Source organism: Kwoniella pini, chromosome 4 (genome assembly GCF_000512605.2).
Source record: "Kwoniella pini CBS 10737 chromosome 4, complete sequence".
Classification (NCBI taxonomy): Eukaryota; Fungi; Basidiomycota; class Tremellomycetes; order Tremellales; family Cryptococcaceae; genus Kwoniella; species Kwoniella pini.
In genome coordinates, this window is record NC_091719.1 from 1 (window position 1) to 13,624 (window position 13,624).

At 48.5% G+C, this 13,624-nt stretch overlaps 5 protein-coding genes across 5 annotated transcripts; 4 read left to right on the plus strand and 1 right to left on the minus strand.

Moving 5' to 3' along the window:
* Nucleotides 1–1,350: 1,350 nt before the first annotated feature.
* I206_102998 (uncharacterized protein) lies at nt 1,351–3,836 on the minus strand (the record flags this gene model as incomplete). Its single annotated transcript, XM_019153762.1, has 15 exons — nt 1,351–1,523; nt 1,584–1,682; nt 1,732–1,873; nt 1,942–2,130; nt 2,184–2,277; nt 2,327–2,547; nt 2,604–2,725; nt 2,797–3,006; nt 3,066–3,158; nt 3,222–3,279; nt 3,340–3,424; nt 3,478–3,510; nt 3,562–3,647; nt 3,700–3,750; nt 3,810–3,836. 15 exons carry the CDS (start codon nt 3,834–3,836, stop codon nt 1,351–1,353), a joined length of 1,683 nt encoding a protein of 560 aa, XP_019013923.1.
* Nucleotides 3,837–4,508: 672 nt separating this feature from the next.
* I206_102999 (uncharacterized protein) lies at nt 4,509–6,291 on the plus strand (the record flags this gene model as incomplete). The annotated part of the gene is made up of 5 exons (XM_019153761.1): nt 4,509–4,886; nt 4,957–5,083; nt 5,138–5,626; nt 5,687–5,916; nt 5,980–6,291. The coding sequence occupies 5 exons, from the start codon at nt 4,509–4,511 to the stop codon at nt 6,289–6,291; spliced, it is 1,536 nt and encodes a 511-aa protein (XP_019013922.1).
* A 628-nt stretch (nt 6,292–6,919) lies between these two features.
* Nucleotides 6,920–8,238, plus strand: I206_103000 (uncharacterized protein; the record flags this gene model as incomplete). The annotated part of the gene is made up of 4 exons (XM_070202665.1): nt 6,920–7,179; nt 7,247–7,367; nt 7,419–7,508; nt 7,564–8,238. 4 exons carry the CDS (start codon nt 6,920–6,922, stop codon nt 8,236–8,238), a joined length of 1,146 nt encoding a protein of 381 aa, XP_070058766.1.
* Nucleotides 8,239–8,535: 297 nt separating this feature from the next.
* On the plus strand, nt 8,536–11,250 carry I206_103001 (uncharacterized protein; the record flags this gene model as incomplete). Its single annotated transcript, XM_070202666.1, has 15 exons — nt 8,536–8,587; nt 8,649–8,759; nt 8,820–8,864; nt 8,926–9,001; nt 9,063–9,087; nt 9,170–9,256; nt 9,311–9,390; nt 9,455–9,558; nt 9,618–9,628; nt 9,688–10,050; nt 10,108–10,366; nt 10,434–10,508; nt 10,571–10,691; nt 10,750–11,057; nt 11,111–11,250. The coding sequence occupies 15 exons, from the start codon at nt 8,536–8,538 to the stop codon at nt 11,248–11,250; spliced, it is 1,857 nt and encodes a 618-aa protein (XP_070058767.1).
* Nucleotides 11,251–11,996: 746 nt separating this feature from the next.
* On the plus strand, nt 11,997–13,613 carry I206_103002 (uncharacterized protein; the record flags this gene model as incomplete). The annotated part of the gene is made up of 4 exons (XM_019153757.1): nt 11,997–12,798; nt 12,854–12,930; nt 13,042–13,166; nt 13,217–13,613. 4 exons carry the CDS (start codon nt 11,997–11,999, stop codon nt 13,611–13,613), a joined length of 1,401 nt encoding a protein of 466 aa, XP_019013918.1.
* Between the last annotated feature and the right edge of the window lie 11 nt (nt 13,614–13,624).

Here is a 13,624-nt window from a genome sequence, read left to right on the forward strand (position 1 = left end):
CCCCAACCCCCCTAACCCCCTAACCCCCCTAACCCCTAACCCCTAACCCCTAACCCCCCTAACCCCTAACCCCCCTAACCCCTAACCCCCTAACCCCCTAACCCTAACCCCCTAACCCCCCCCAACCCCCCCTAACCCCCTAACCCCAACCCCCAACCCCCCTAACCCCCCCCCTAACCCCCTAACCCCTAACCCCTAACCCCAACCCCCTAACCCCTAACCCCTAACCCCCAACCCCTAACCCCTAACCCCCCTAACCCCCCCTAACCCCTAACCCCCTAACCCCCAACCCCTAACCCCCAACCCCTAACCCCCTAACCCCTAACCCCTAACCCCCCCCTAACCCCCTAACCCCTAACCCCCCTAACCCCTAACCCCTAACCCCCTAACCCCCCCTAACCCCCAACCCCTAAACCCTCTAACCCCCTAACCCCCCTAACCCCTAACCCCCCTAACCCCTAACCCCCCTAACCCCTAACCCCTAACCCCTAACCCTAACCCCCTAACCCCTAACCCTAACCCCTAACCCCCTAACCCCTAACCCCTAACCCCCCCCTAACCCCCCTAACCCTAACCCTAACCCCTAACCCCCCTAACCCCTAACCCCTAACCCCCCCTAACCCCCCTAACCCCTAACCCCCCTAACCCCCTAACCCCTAAACCCCTAACCCCTAACCCCTAACCCCCCTAACCCCCTAACCCCCTAACCCCTAACCCCCCTAACCCCTAACCCCCCCTAACCCCTAACCCCTAACCCCTAACCCCCCTAACCCCCTAACCCCCTAACCCCTAACCCTAACCCCTAACCCCTAACCCCTAACCCCTAACCCCTAACCCCCCTAACCCCTAACCCCCTAACCCCTAACCCCCCTAACCCTAACCCCTAACCCCTAACCCCCTAACCCCTAAACCCCTAACCCCTAACCCCCTAACCCCTAACCCCTAACCCCTAACCCCCTAACCCCTAACCCCTAACCCCTAACCCCCCTAACCCCTAACCCCCCTAACCCCCCCTAACCCCTAACCCCCCTAACCCCTAACCCCCCTAACCCCTAACCCCTAACCCCTAACCCCTAACCCCCTAACCCCTAACCCCTAACCCCCCTAACCCCCCCCTAACCCCTAACCCCTAACCCCTAACCCCTAACCCCCCTAACCCCTAACCCCTAAGACGCCTTTTGATGCGCCATCGTTAGCGCTCGCCCAGTTGTTATGCATAGCAATGCGGCAGGCTCAACAGCTTATGGGAGATCTCGATGCATATGTAACGAGCAAAGTCTATGAGCAAGCTCTATCACTTTCGCTAACATCGGCGATCCGATGATCGGACGCATAAGACTGATAAACACCCTAGTTGCCCCAGTCATCCCAATTTATTCCAGTACTCCGTCCAAACCCTGTACCAGCGGGATTGCTCATATTGACGATCGTACCCGTTTCCGCCTCATATTCATGCCAGAATGCGACAAGTTGATGTAACTTCTCGGGATTCTCGCCCGCTAGGTTCTTCGTTTCTCCCGGATCTACATTTGGTCGTCCATCAGTGACTGACATTGTGATCGAGACCGCATTATACGACTCACCGGCATCAAGGTCAAAAAGCAACCACTCATCCTTACCAGTGGGTGGAGGAAGCCATACCGCCTTCCACTTGCCCTGCCGTATAGCAGCTTGCCCGAAGACTGCCAGCGCACATCAGCGGAGACTAATGAATGATGAGGATCGACTTACGTTCCCAGCCATGTACGGCATTCTCATCGTGTACCTCTTTCTCTCTACCTGCTAGCCAAGACACCCAGGATTTTCCCCTGGGTCTATGTACTTTACGTCCTCTGAACTCGCCTCCTGGATGTTGGTGTCCGGCAAGATCAAGCTACATTCATTGCACTGATCAGCATTGTGCCCCTCCTGCGAGATTTATGCCGTTTCAATGACACTCACGACAGTGGGCAAAATATCCATTATCGTGGTGAACTCATGAGTAATGGCATCACTTCGATCGAGCAATCCTCCCAATCGTGGGTAATGTATTATACTAGGACATCTTATACCGCCCTCTGTCGCCCAAGCCTTGTACATCTTAGACGGCGCTGTCGCGGCTTGTGCCCAATGAGGTCCTAGGTAGGTCCACTGTTGAAAACGGGTCAGCAAAGCGCTAGGTAGCAGTTCGTAATAGCACTCACCGAGTTACCCCTGCCGATATTCTCTATGCTGTTGTCAAAGAACCTTTCGACAGTCTTTTGGATCATATCCCCCATGACTGGGATAGCCTCAAGACTATATCCGACGTCAGCAACGAAGTAGACCCGGTTGCTCTCCTACTTACAGTGCACCTTCTGCTCCATTGTCGCTAGAAAAGAATATAAAGGTATTGTCCAGCTCTCCACTATCTTCGAGTAGCTTTACGACCCTTCCAATCTCCTTGTCCATGACGGTCACCATAGACGCGTACACCTCCATTTTCTTGGCACTGATGGCACGTTCTTCGGCTGACAGCTCGTTCCATGATTTGTAGCCGAATGGACTCATGACGGGATGCGGTTCGACCTGTATCAAGCAGTTTTTAGCCCAGAGCGTCGGGTTAGACATGTACTGGCACGTACATCTCTTGAGATCAGTCCCAGCTCCTTCAGTCGTTCTAATCTTTCTAGCCTTAATGCCTCAGGTCCTGCATCGTATCTACCTTTATACCTTGCCACTTCATCATCGGGAGCTTGCAGTGGCCCTGTCATGTCGTTTTCTTCTACCTCAGCGTCTGATACGGGATCATCAAGCGCTTTCTAAGTTGCAACTCACAGTGAGGTGCCGTGTACGGCAGGTAAGCAAAGAAAGGTTTACTTGTATCTCTCTCTTCCAAAAATCCGAGCATTCGGTCCGTGAAATATGTTGAGGAGTAGAATGGTCCAGGTATATCTTTGTGAGAAATCTGCTCGGCTCCTTCGACGTACAGAGGAGGTAAGAATTTCATGGCTGGGGTCTGGTCATCAAGGTAAGGCTCATATAGGTCTGGGGAAAAACGCAGACTTGTTAGTCAACATCTTGACTTGTAATACTACGTCACCCACAATGATTACCCGCACCCGGTAACAGACCGAACACCTTTTGGAATCCACGAGCATAGGGCTGAGCGTGCTTGGGCAGACCAAGATGCCATTTTCCTTATCGAGTTTGACGATGGGTTATTAGTCATAGGATGTGATTGACGTGAGCAGGACACTCACCAGACATGATCGTCTCGTACCCAGCATCAGTCAAAATCTCTGGCAGAGCTGCAACACGCTACATATCGATTAGTCGAGATTCCATCAAAGTTTCTTCACTGCTGTATCAGCAACTCACGTCATTTAGCATACCTTCGTATCCTTTGTGGCCCTGGTAGAATGGATCACGAGCGATCGTTTCAGCCATCTGACCGAGACCGGCCCTGTGAGAGATATCAATGATGGTGGCATCTTGGAGGACTGTACCGTTACTCACAGATGGTTATCGGTCCCACTCATCAGCATAGATCTATCCGTAGTGACGTCAGCTATGTCGACCGGATAGCAATTTATCACTTACCGGGTGGGTGAGCAAGCTGATGCCGTGTGGAACCCTGTCTGCCTCAGACCATTGCGAGCCAGCTTATCTAAATTCGGTGTCGAGATCTTTCTTTCAAATCAGCAAAAAGTCATTGTATCTACCAAAGAATCAAGTCACCTCCGAGCCAAACGCGCCGATGTCACTGAATCCCAGGTCATCAGCTAGGATCTAGTACAGATGGCGATCAGCGTTAGGTACACCTGCTCTTCGCTATCAGCTTTACTTACAATCAAGAAATTGGGTCTCTTAGACATGTTGACGCTTCAGACTATAAGCTTAAGGTGACGAAAATGAAAAGCTTTTAGTGGAATGTGTACTAGTATATCATACTAGAATATAACGATATCTAACCGGTTAGATCTCGGGATACAGCGGAGGTTCGGTTACTACTGGAGTTATTGTCAACAAAGCATTGGCGCGAGATGGCGTGATGTCCGCCACAATATTGCGCAATCGCTTTTTATCACTGCTTGATCGTGCTCACTTACAGGGTCATCATCCTTCCTGGCAGCGATATATTTCACACTTGATTAGTATCACGTCTTGCCGAGATAGCAGAATTCCAGATAATCGATGATAATTCCAGATAAGGCTTAATAATTGCCGATTGGCTAGGACCGAGACTTTCAGGAGTCAGTTTATTTTCATCATTCCATTTTTCCTTGCGTTCCGACTAATCTGCCTTGGTGGAGAATAGCTTGGCATGCAACTAAGCCATTGAGCTAATATGACTGCCGGAATGGCTAAGGAGCTCGACGGAAGGCGTGCTATCACGCATCCCTCGAAGTGATGATAAGATCCGCATACATATGACATCGAGCTGAAAAAAAGACAAGCCGATGAAAGGTATAATACGAATCAGCTGGAATCGCTGTGTGTTAAACCTAGCCCTTTTCAGCAAGAGATCTGATTTTACTATTGGGAAAATGACCAGCGTACTACTTGACAAGCAAAAGGCATCCGTCACACTGCCCTCTTCCGATGAGAAGAGCCTCGACGGAAACGACTTTCCTGCTTTAGACCTTGGTGCGGACGTCATCGCTGAGCCTGGGTTCACGTGGACTGATGCTGAAGAACGATCGGTAGTCAGGAAGATCGACTTCTGTGTCTTGCCGTTGTTATTCCTGGGATTCTATGTTTTCCAACTGGAAAGAGGAAACATATCCAATGCCTTGACCGATGGATTTCTCAAGTCAGTAGGAATCACTCAAGATCAATTCAACACCGGTCAATCGCTGCTGTATTTGGGTATCATCCTTCTCGAGATCCCGTCAAACTACATGTTACAGCGTGTCGGGCCGAGAGTGAGTGGATAGCTCAGACCGAAAGTCCATTGAATGCTAAATGCTAAATGCTAACAACAAGCTTGATTAGGTGTGGATATCTTTTCAAGTTCTCGCTTTCGGGCTCGTGGGTGCATTGCAAGCTTTCCAAAAAGGCTATGGTGGGTATTTAGCGACTAGAATTATGCTGGGTGTGACAGAGTGCGGATATATTCCAGGTGAGCTATGACATGCCTTGATTTGCATCTTGCTTTACTGACTGATTGTACCAGGTGCTCTTTTCATCATCTCAACATTCTATAAACGGTCCGAACTGGCAACTCGAAATTCTATTTTCTTCATTGGAAACGGTCTTGCAAGCGCTACTTCAGGACTTCTGGCTTATGCTATTCTTCCCATGGGTACACGGTTCCCTCAGCACAAAGGATGGCAATGGCTCATGATCGTGGAGGGCTGCATGTCCATCTTTGTTGCGGTCTTATTGTTATTATTCCTTCCTGCCTCGCCCCTCAAGCCCAGACCACTTTTCTTGCCAATTCGTGTTTGGACCCCGCGTCAAGAGAAGATCTTAGCTGCAAGGATGGTCAGGGATGATGCGAAGAATAACGCATCCAGTTATCAAATCACATTCAGGGATGTGCGGGATACATTAGCGAATTGGAGGATCTGGCCACATGTATTGATAGCAATCTGCCTCATCTCACAAACCGGAGCGCTTGGGACGTACGGTCCAACGTTGATCAAGGGTTTCAACTTCGACAGTGAGTATGACGCAATGAGACGGGGAATGCTTAAAGATTAATGATGGCTCATTCCTTTAGCACTCACGGCGAACGCTCTATCATCGGTGTCTGGTTGGATTGGACTCGTCACAACGGCTTCTTTTGGTTTCTTATCTGATCGAACACGAATCCGGGGACCAGTGGTCATCACCGGCCTTACTTTAGTTTGGGCTTTCTGGGTCGCTTTCCAACAGAAATCCCTCTCCACAGATAGATGGCTCAAATACGGGTTGCAGATCATGGTTCAAGGCTTCTCGATTCCATCACACGTGAGTGCAGGCCGATTGCAAATGACGCAATCAGCTTACGGGTCCTGGGATGTACATTGTTAGCCTATCAATGCGACCTGGCTCTCCCTCAACTGCCGAAGCCCTCAGGAGCGGTCAATTGCTATGGCCCTCTTTATTATGGCTGCCAACTCGGGAGCCTTAGTCGGCAGTCAACTGTTACGTGGAGATGATGCACCATTATACAGACGAGGCTTCAAAGTATGCCTTTGCCTGGTTAGTCTAGGCTTATTCGTTGCCATATTGCAACACCTACAATACCGATTGTCCAATCGACGAATCAACCAGCTCAAAGAGAACCGAGTAGAAAGTTTAGAAGATGCTGAACAAACCATTGAATGGAATTACACAACCTGAAGTGACACCTGTGTATTTATACGACCTGATTTATAGACTTGTCATGCGATATGTCTGATGCATGTTATGGGCCAGCTGTTTGGCTAGCGGAAGATTGGCAGTCTACCACTTTGATCTTTCGAGTCCACCTCTCTTAAATTTGTCGGGGTCCAGACGGAAGCTGTCCATGATGTTAGCGTGAGATCATAGCTACACCTCGGATTAAAGGAGATTCAGTCCGCCGCGGAGTGACACCCCCGCATGCATCGCGCGGTCAATTTTGGCAATCGGCCCGCCAAACATTACATGATATATGGTGTCGTCATGAAGGAACTCCCGAAATAGCAAAGTCATGCGTGGTCATGTGCTTTGAGATAACGCTAGATTTGACAAAGACTACCATCTTCTTATCTGTTCGCCTGACACCTGCAAACGTCGGCATGAACTTCGTCCGCTCGCAAATTGTCGGTACCTGATCTAAGAAGATATGATGTTATGCGGGGACCGACATGGGGTTAAACTTGTATACGCAACCGGGTTCCTGTTGGCCCCATCTGGAGAAAGATATGTCCGCTGCGATGTATATATATCCAGTATGACTTCCGTACTCTGATATAGTCTCTGAAAGCGCCCTGATCACTTTATTGTCATGAAGCTACTCTCATCATTGTTGACGGTCTTCGCAACCGGAGCGACTCTGGCTTTGGCCAATAATGACGCACTTCAGCCATACACGATATACGCATACGGTATCAACGCCACTTTCATCCCTTACGGTGCCCGATTGACAAGTCTCTATGTCCATGACAAGAACAATACACCTCGAGATGTAGTAGTAGGATATGATGATCCAGCGCAATACGTCAAGGATACTGCAACTAATCACACGTATTTTGGCGCAATTGTCGGGTGAATCAAGTCCCAGCCTTTCTGCTAGTCGCTCCTGCTGACCTACCCGTCCTAATGCTTGGCACAGGCGATACGCGAATCGAATCAAGAACGGCACATTCACCGTAGGAGAAGCCGAGTACCATGTGCCCACGAACGAGCATGATGGAGAGAACACTTTACACGGTGGTACTATGGGCTATGATGCTGTGGGTGAAGGATGGGGTTATTCTGCGTATTTTGGCTGACGCACAGAGCAGCGAAACTGGACGTTGACCCAATACAATACGTCCAGTGTAACGTTTACTCTATTGGACGCCAGCGGTGAACAAGGATTTCCAGGTGCAGTCGTCAGTTTCTTCTTTCGATAATCGTCAATAAATCATGGCTGAAGCCCTAGGACAGCTTACTCATGTTACTTATACCGTGACCTCACCACCTCGCCTTACGACCCGTATAGTCTCAGTCTCACTCGATGACTACACACCAATCATGCTCTCAACCCATATATACTGGAATCTCGGTGCATTTCAATCTCCTACTATACTGAACGATACTCTATACATGCCTTACGCAGATCGCATTATTGATATCGACCCTATCCTTGTTCCCACCGGAGGTCTGTCCTCAGTCAAATACCCCTGGCAATCACCATCGGTACCCCTGAACTTCACTTCCCCAAAACAGATATATGAGGGAGCTCTATACTCTCAACAATGTGGCGAAGGCTGTACCGCCATCGACAACGCTTTCATCCTTGACCGCCCCCCATACTCTTCGCCTGAAGACGCTTCAGGTCCCGTGCTACAGCTAACGTCCGCTGATACCGGCATTACTTTGACGTTGCGAACAAACCAACAGAGTTTGCAGATTTATAGCTGCGGAGGCCAGAACGGTACGATTCCAGTAAAAGCTAGTCAAGGACACGGATACGTTGAGAAATATGGGTGTTTGGTCATTGAGCCGCAGCAATGGATTGACGGTATCAACCAACCCGAATGGGGGCAAATGGACAGGCAAATTTTCGGGCCAGATTCCCCTCCTCAAGTCCTGTGGGCTGCTTACGACTTTTCTGCTTGAAGTGAAGGATTTGTAGTCAATCAATAACCAAGTATAACTCATTACGACTCTGCCTGTATTCTGGTCGTTATCATGCATCTCTGCCAGTTTGTGACGAGCAAGAAGAATCTGCTCAATCTGCATTTCAGCAGTCATCCGCGTTATTCTCTCGGTATCCGGTTGAAGATTGACCGGTATTCGCCCGGACCAGGATTGCCCCGAGATATTTCACGCGGGTTTCCACGAGTTTAGGGAAACGCTATATATATCTCTCTAGCTTATTAAACTGATCCATATAATGTCAGCATCTAACAAAACATGCTGATCACAAACGTATGTCCAGATGAGGCTGATGTAATCATCTGCGGAGGTGAGCTTTTAAAATATATAAGAGATCTGTTCTTGTAGTTGAAGCGGAGAGATCACTACAGGGGGAGGTGCCGGCTGTGTCATTGCTACCCGACTGGCCGAATCTCGACCTGATCTATCGATCTTACTGTTAGAACAAGGACCTGATAACCGAGATGTCCACCGACTCACGCGTAAGTGGAACTGCTGTGCAAATCTACATGGAGTGCTACTAATACTAGGATGTATATCAGGTCCGCTCGACAGTCTGTTCTGGCTCTTTCAGAAGAACCCATACTGTGCGTGAGCCATATGTGCGTATTGCCGCCTTGTAAGCTGAGACTGTATGTGATTGCCTAGTGAAATGGCTGGATTGTGAACCAGAGGATAAGCTTGGAGGTCGTCAACCAAGAATTCCAGTTGGGAACATTTTAGGGTGAGGTTTCCCGTTATACCTTTTCTTCTGACTGCCGATTGAATTTGACATCTGGACGTAGAGGTGGAACAAGTATCAACACGCTTGTGAGGCTTGTCACAGTGTCCATCTCTCTGTATTCCACTGGAATAGAGGGAAACGCCTTGAACCAAGCTTATAAAGACATAGATGTACAACACTCCGGCGGCGTCTGACTTTGACGACTGGAAACAGCCTGGCTGGACATACAAGGACTTGGAGCCGCTTATTCGCAAAGTAAGCCTATATATGCCACATGGAATATGCACATGCTGATCTCCAATAATACAGTCTATCAATTACTCATGTCCGGAAAAGTCAGGAAGCTCTCCTCATACTGATGAAGGTGTTTTCGAGGTTTCACGAGGAGGGTAGGTCTACATATTATACGTGTCTTGGTGTACACGTATGGCAAGCCCGCTTACGCTCTCATAGACATGTAGTTTCATACGGTGACGTTTACGCTAAGGCTTGTCGACTGGTATTGAAGGATGCTGAGGAATGTGACAATATCACGAATTACCGTACTGGTCATGGGTGTGAGTTAAATTTTCCACTTCGTCAATAATGATGAACTCTGATTCCTGAATAATCTCAGTCGGCCACCAGGTAGGTATCATATCAGATTATCCTGAACAAGAACCCTCGGACTGACGTGAATCCTGCAGCCAAAGCTGATTACACAGAGAGGGAAGAGGTCAAATGTAGCAGACGCCTACCTGCATGCAAGCCAAGCTAAGAACCTGACAGTGGTAACAGGAGCAACAATCGAGAAGGTGGTGTTCGAAAAATCCACGGCCGTAGGAGTGCGAGTCATCGGAGACAATCAGCCTTCAGCCGCATTTGGAAAGACAGAGAGGTATTCGAAGGATGTCAAGGCGGCCAGGATGGTCATCGTCACGTGTGGAGCGCTTGGAACGCCGGCAGTATTAGAGAGAAGTGGTGTTGGCAGTCCTGATATACTCCAGAAAGCGGCGATAGAAGTCAAGGTCGACCTCCCAGGTGTAGGACACGACCTGGATGATCATCAGGTAAGTTGAGGCGCCCTGTAGTCATTAGTCATAATCTCTGACTGCTGCTTGATCCAGCTTATCTGCCCGATGTACCGCGCGAAGGAAGGAGCTTATGAACCTTTTGATGAATACGCAAGAGGTGTTGACAGTGTCAAAGGTGTAATTGATGCTGAATATGATCGTACCGGAAAAGGCATCGCTGCGAGTAATGGTTTTGATTATGGGATGAAGATCAGACCAACACAGAAAGAGATCCATTCCATGGGCCCGGATTTCGCAGCTTACTGGAAGAGAATTGGAGCTGACAAGCCGGACAAGCCTTTGTATTCCAACGGTAAATCATTCATCTTGACAACGGCTTATTGCGTTCCAGTGACACTGACGCGAGTCTAATGCGCCAGTAATCCTTCCATACTTCTACTCATATCGTCCACCTCTGAATGGAAAGTATTTCTGTGTCGGGGGGTTCCATAATTGTGAGTTACTCACCAAAGCTGGTCCTGCACATTGCTCTTACGACCTACGACCTATAATCCAGATCCCGCATCAAGAGGTTCTATCCACATCACTTCATCTGATCCCTTCGCTGCTCCTCGAGCCATTACTGGATTTCTTACCCGACCTGAAGATCTGCCTGTCCATGTGTGGTATTACAAAAAGTAAGCGAAGTGTTGCGGTTCAGATATACGGCGGAAAGCGTTGACATTCAAGTAATAGGCAACGAGAATTCAGTCGTCGGTTGCCGTTCTACGAAGGCGAAGAAGCTGATTCTCATCCGCGATTTGACCCTGACTCTCCTGCAAGACTTCGATATCCCGGAGATCTCAATAAGACGGATAAACCCGTGGAGGAAGACAGCATCGCCTATTCTGCCGAAGACGACAAAGCGATTGAGCAGTATGTTAAGGAAAACGTCGCAACCGCATACCATTCGATTGGTACCTGTGCGATGAAGGAGCGCCAAAGGGGGGGTGTGGTAGATTCTAGGTTGAACGTCTACGGTGTCAAGAATCTCAAGGTCGCTGGTAAGTTACTCCGGCTACTCACTGCAACGTATCAAGCTGAATCTCCCCTCCAGATCTATCAATCTGTCCATCGAATGTTGGAACGAACACGACTAGTGTTGTTTTGCTTATTGCGGAGAATGCATCCAACATCATATTGGATGATCTGAAAGATGAGGCTGCACACACCAGATCAAGGGAGTCTAAGTTGTAGTTGCAGGTAAATGTGTATGTATGTCGATATAGTGAGAGAAGAAACGGCTTGCAACGCGGCTCTCGCGTGTTTGTCACACGATGTTAGTCAGGTACACACTGGATCGATGACGCTGATCCTGACGATGACGATGATATGGATGGATGGATGATGGAATTGACACCTGCAGTCGCCTGTCTTATGCATAGAAGGGACTACGTTTGTGTAGCACGGTATTCTCGTAAACATACTATAGCCCTTACCACTCCACCTGAACTACGGTTGACAATCGGCTGATCCCCCAAATCCCAGCACGACCTCAGTAGGCCTGGGCATGTGACAACTTGGTTCCTCTGACATCAACATTCACTATCACACTCTAGGATGACGTCCCTTGTGCCTACGTGTAATTGATATATCTATGACACTGCACAAGCAAGTGATTTCCAAGCCCTTATACTGAAGTCAATTGGTATTGGAATTTCTGGTTGTCTTTCCAGCTTAAGATACACTCAAACACTCTAATAAACTCGCCGTCCTCTCCTCGACATCAAACTATATTTGCTACGTCATGAGTCCCACTTTAGAAGAACAGCCTCAGCTGGGTCCTCCATCTTCAACGGAGTCTGTCCCGCTCAATGTGTCTGATGCACTTAGATCGGAGACACGGCCTCGAGGGATCTCCGTTGGAACCAGTATGTCACATGAACCCTTTTATCTGAACGCTATTTAGATGTCTACTGACATTGGATGTAGCATCCTCCGCGATGACCTCGACCTCAGCCTTATCATCGACATCCGGCATGACATCCACCTCTGCATCCTTCGTCACTGCTGTAAGCGATAAAGCGAGCGATAGCAATCTTAACCAACGACAAATAGAATTCGAGAAGAATTTCGCGAAGCGAATGGATTTGGAACCTTTAACGTCCTTTGGCGCAGACCCTTCGACCGCTCACTCCTTCAAGCTTCCTGATGACTATATGACTATTGTTGCTACTCAAGCAGCAGACCTTCAAGCTTCTATTTTAGTTCACGGTCGACTATGTCTCACGCGCTATCACCTCTGTTTCCGCTCCAACATCTTGGGCATAATTACCATGAAGGTTCACTCGCTATCCGATATTGTTAGCATAAAGAAAGGGACAACAGCCAAGTGGATACAGAACGCGGTGTATGTTAGGGTTTTAGAGCTAGACGACGATGATAAATGGGTTGAGCAGCATTATGGATACGGAAGCTTATGGAATCGTGACTCGCTATACGATGCGCTTATGGAATGTTGGAGAGCTCGTTCACCGGACCGGTTTAATGCATTCGTCGAGGCAGAAGGGTTGGAGAGCGAGAATATAGATATCGACGAGCAGGATACTGAAGGAGAGGCACAAGTCACAGCATCTGGGGACGGGGATGGCTCGATACCAATAATTACCAAGCCATCGGGTGAGGAATATAAGGAGTTGGCTTTGAATGTGAAGTTCCCGTTAGACATGGAGCAGACGTTTAACCTACTTTATCACAATCCCGACTTCACCAACCACTTTTACACCAACGATAAGGGTCTTACTGGTGAGTCGCTTGACCAGTTCTTTTCCGCTGTACGCTGGCTGACCCATGACTGCAGAGCTCAAAATATCTGAGTGGGAGGGAAGCGGCGATGAAGGCAATCAGCGAAGGACGTTAAACTACATAATGCACATGGTAAGTACGTCCATACACAGGGGTTTCTCATATCTCACGTCGATGTATGAAACCCAAATACCGCTATTTGATCTTCGCGTGACCGGATAAAGACTGACAGATATATGATAGAATAACTCTATTGGACCCAAGAGTTCCAGTTGTAACGGCTCCGAAACGATAGCGATTGCCGACCCACAAAAATCATATGAAATAGTATCTGAGACGCAAACGCCAGACATACCGTCTGGTAAAAGGTGAGTTATTCGGTCTATATAGAGTTCGATCGCCTGACCGTTATTCTTAGTTTTACTATTCGTACAAGAACATGTTTGACCCACGATTCCCTCAACAACAAACAAGCTACCAGGATACATTGTACCACACAGGTCGACTGGTCGTCTTCATCGCTACTGAAGGGGACCATCACACCAGCTGTCATCAAAGGTCAGAAAGAACACCATCAACAGTTGATAAAAGGTATGACGGAGTGGGTGAAGAGTCACCCAGGGGACTTCAAGGGGGTTGACCAGGATAAGGTGGAGATTAAGCATGAAGTCGAGATCCCTCAAACGGAAGATACCGTCAACGAGAAAGTAGGAAAGACTTTATTACAGTATGCCGGAGATATACCAGACAACCCTGTGATGCTGGCCATAACCATTCTATTCCTGGTATTGCTGCTTTTGAACCTGCGTGGATAATTAAAGTAAGA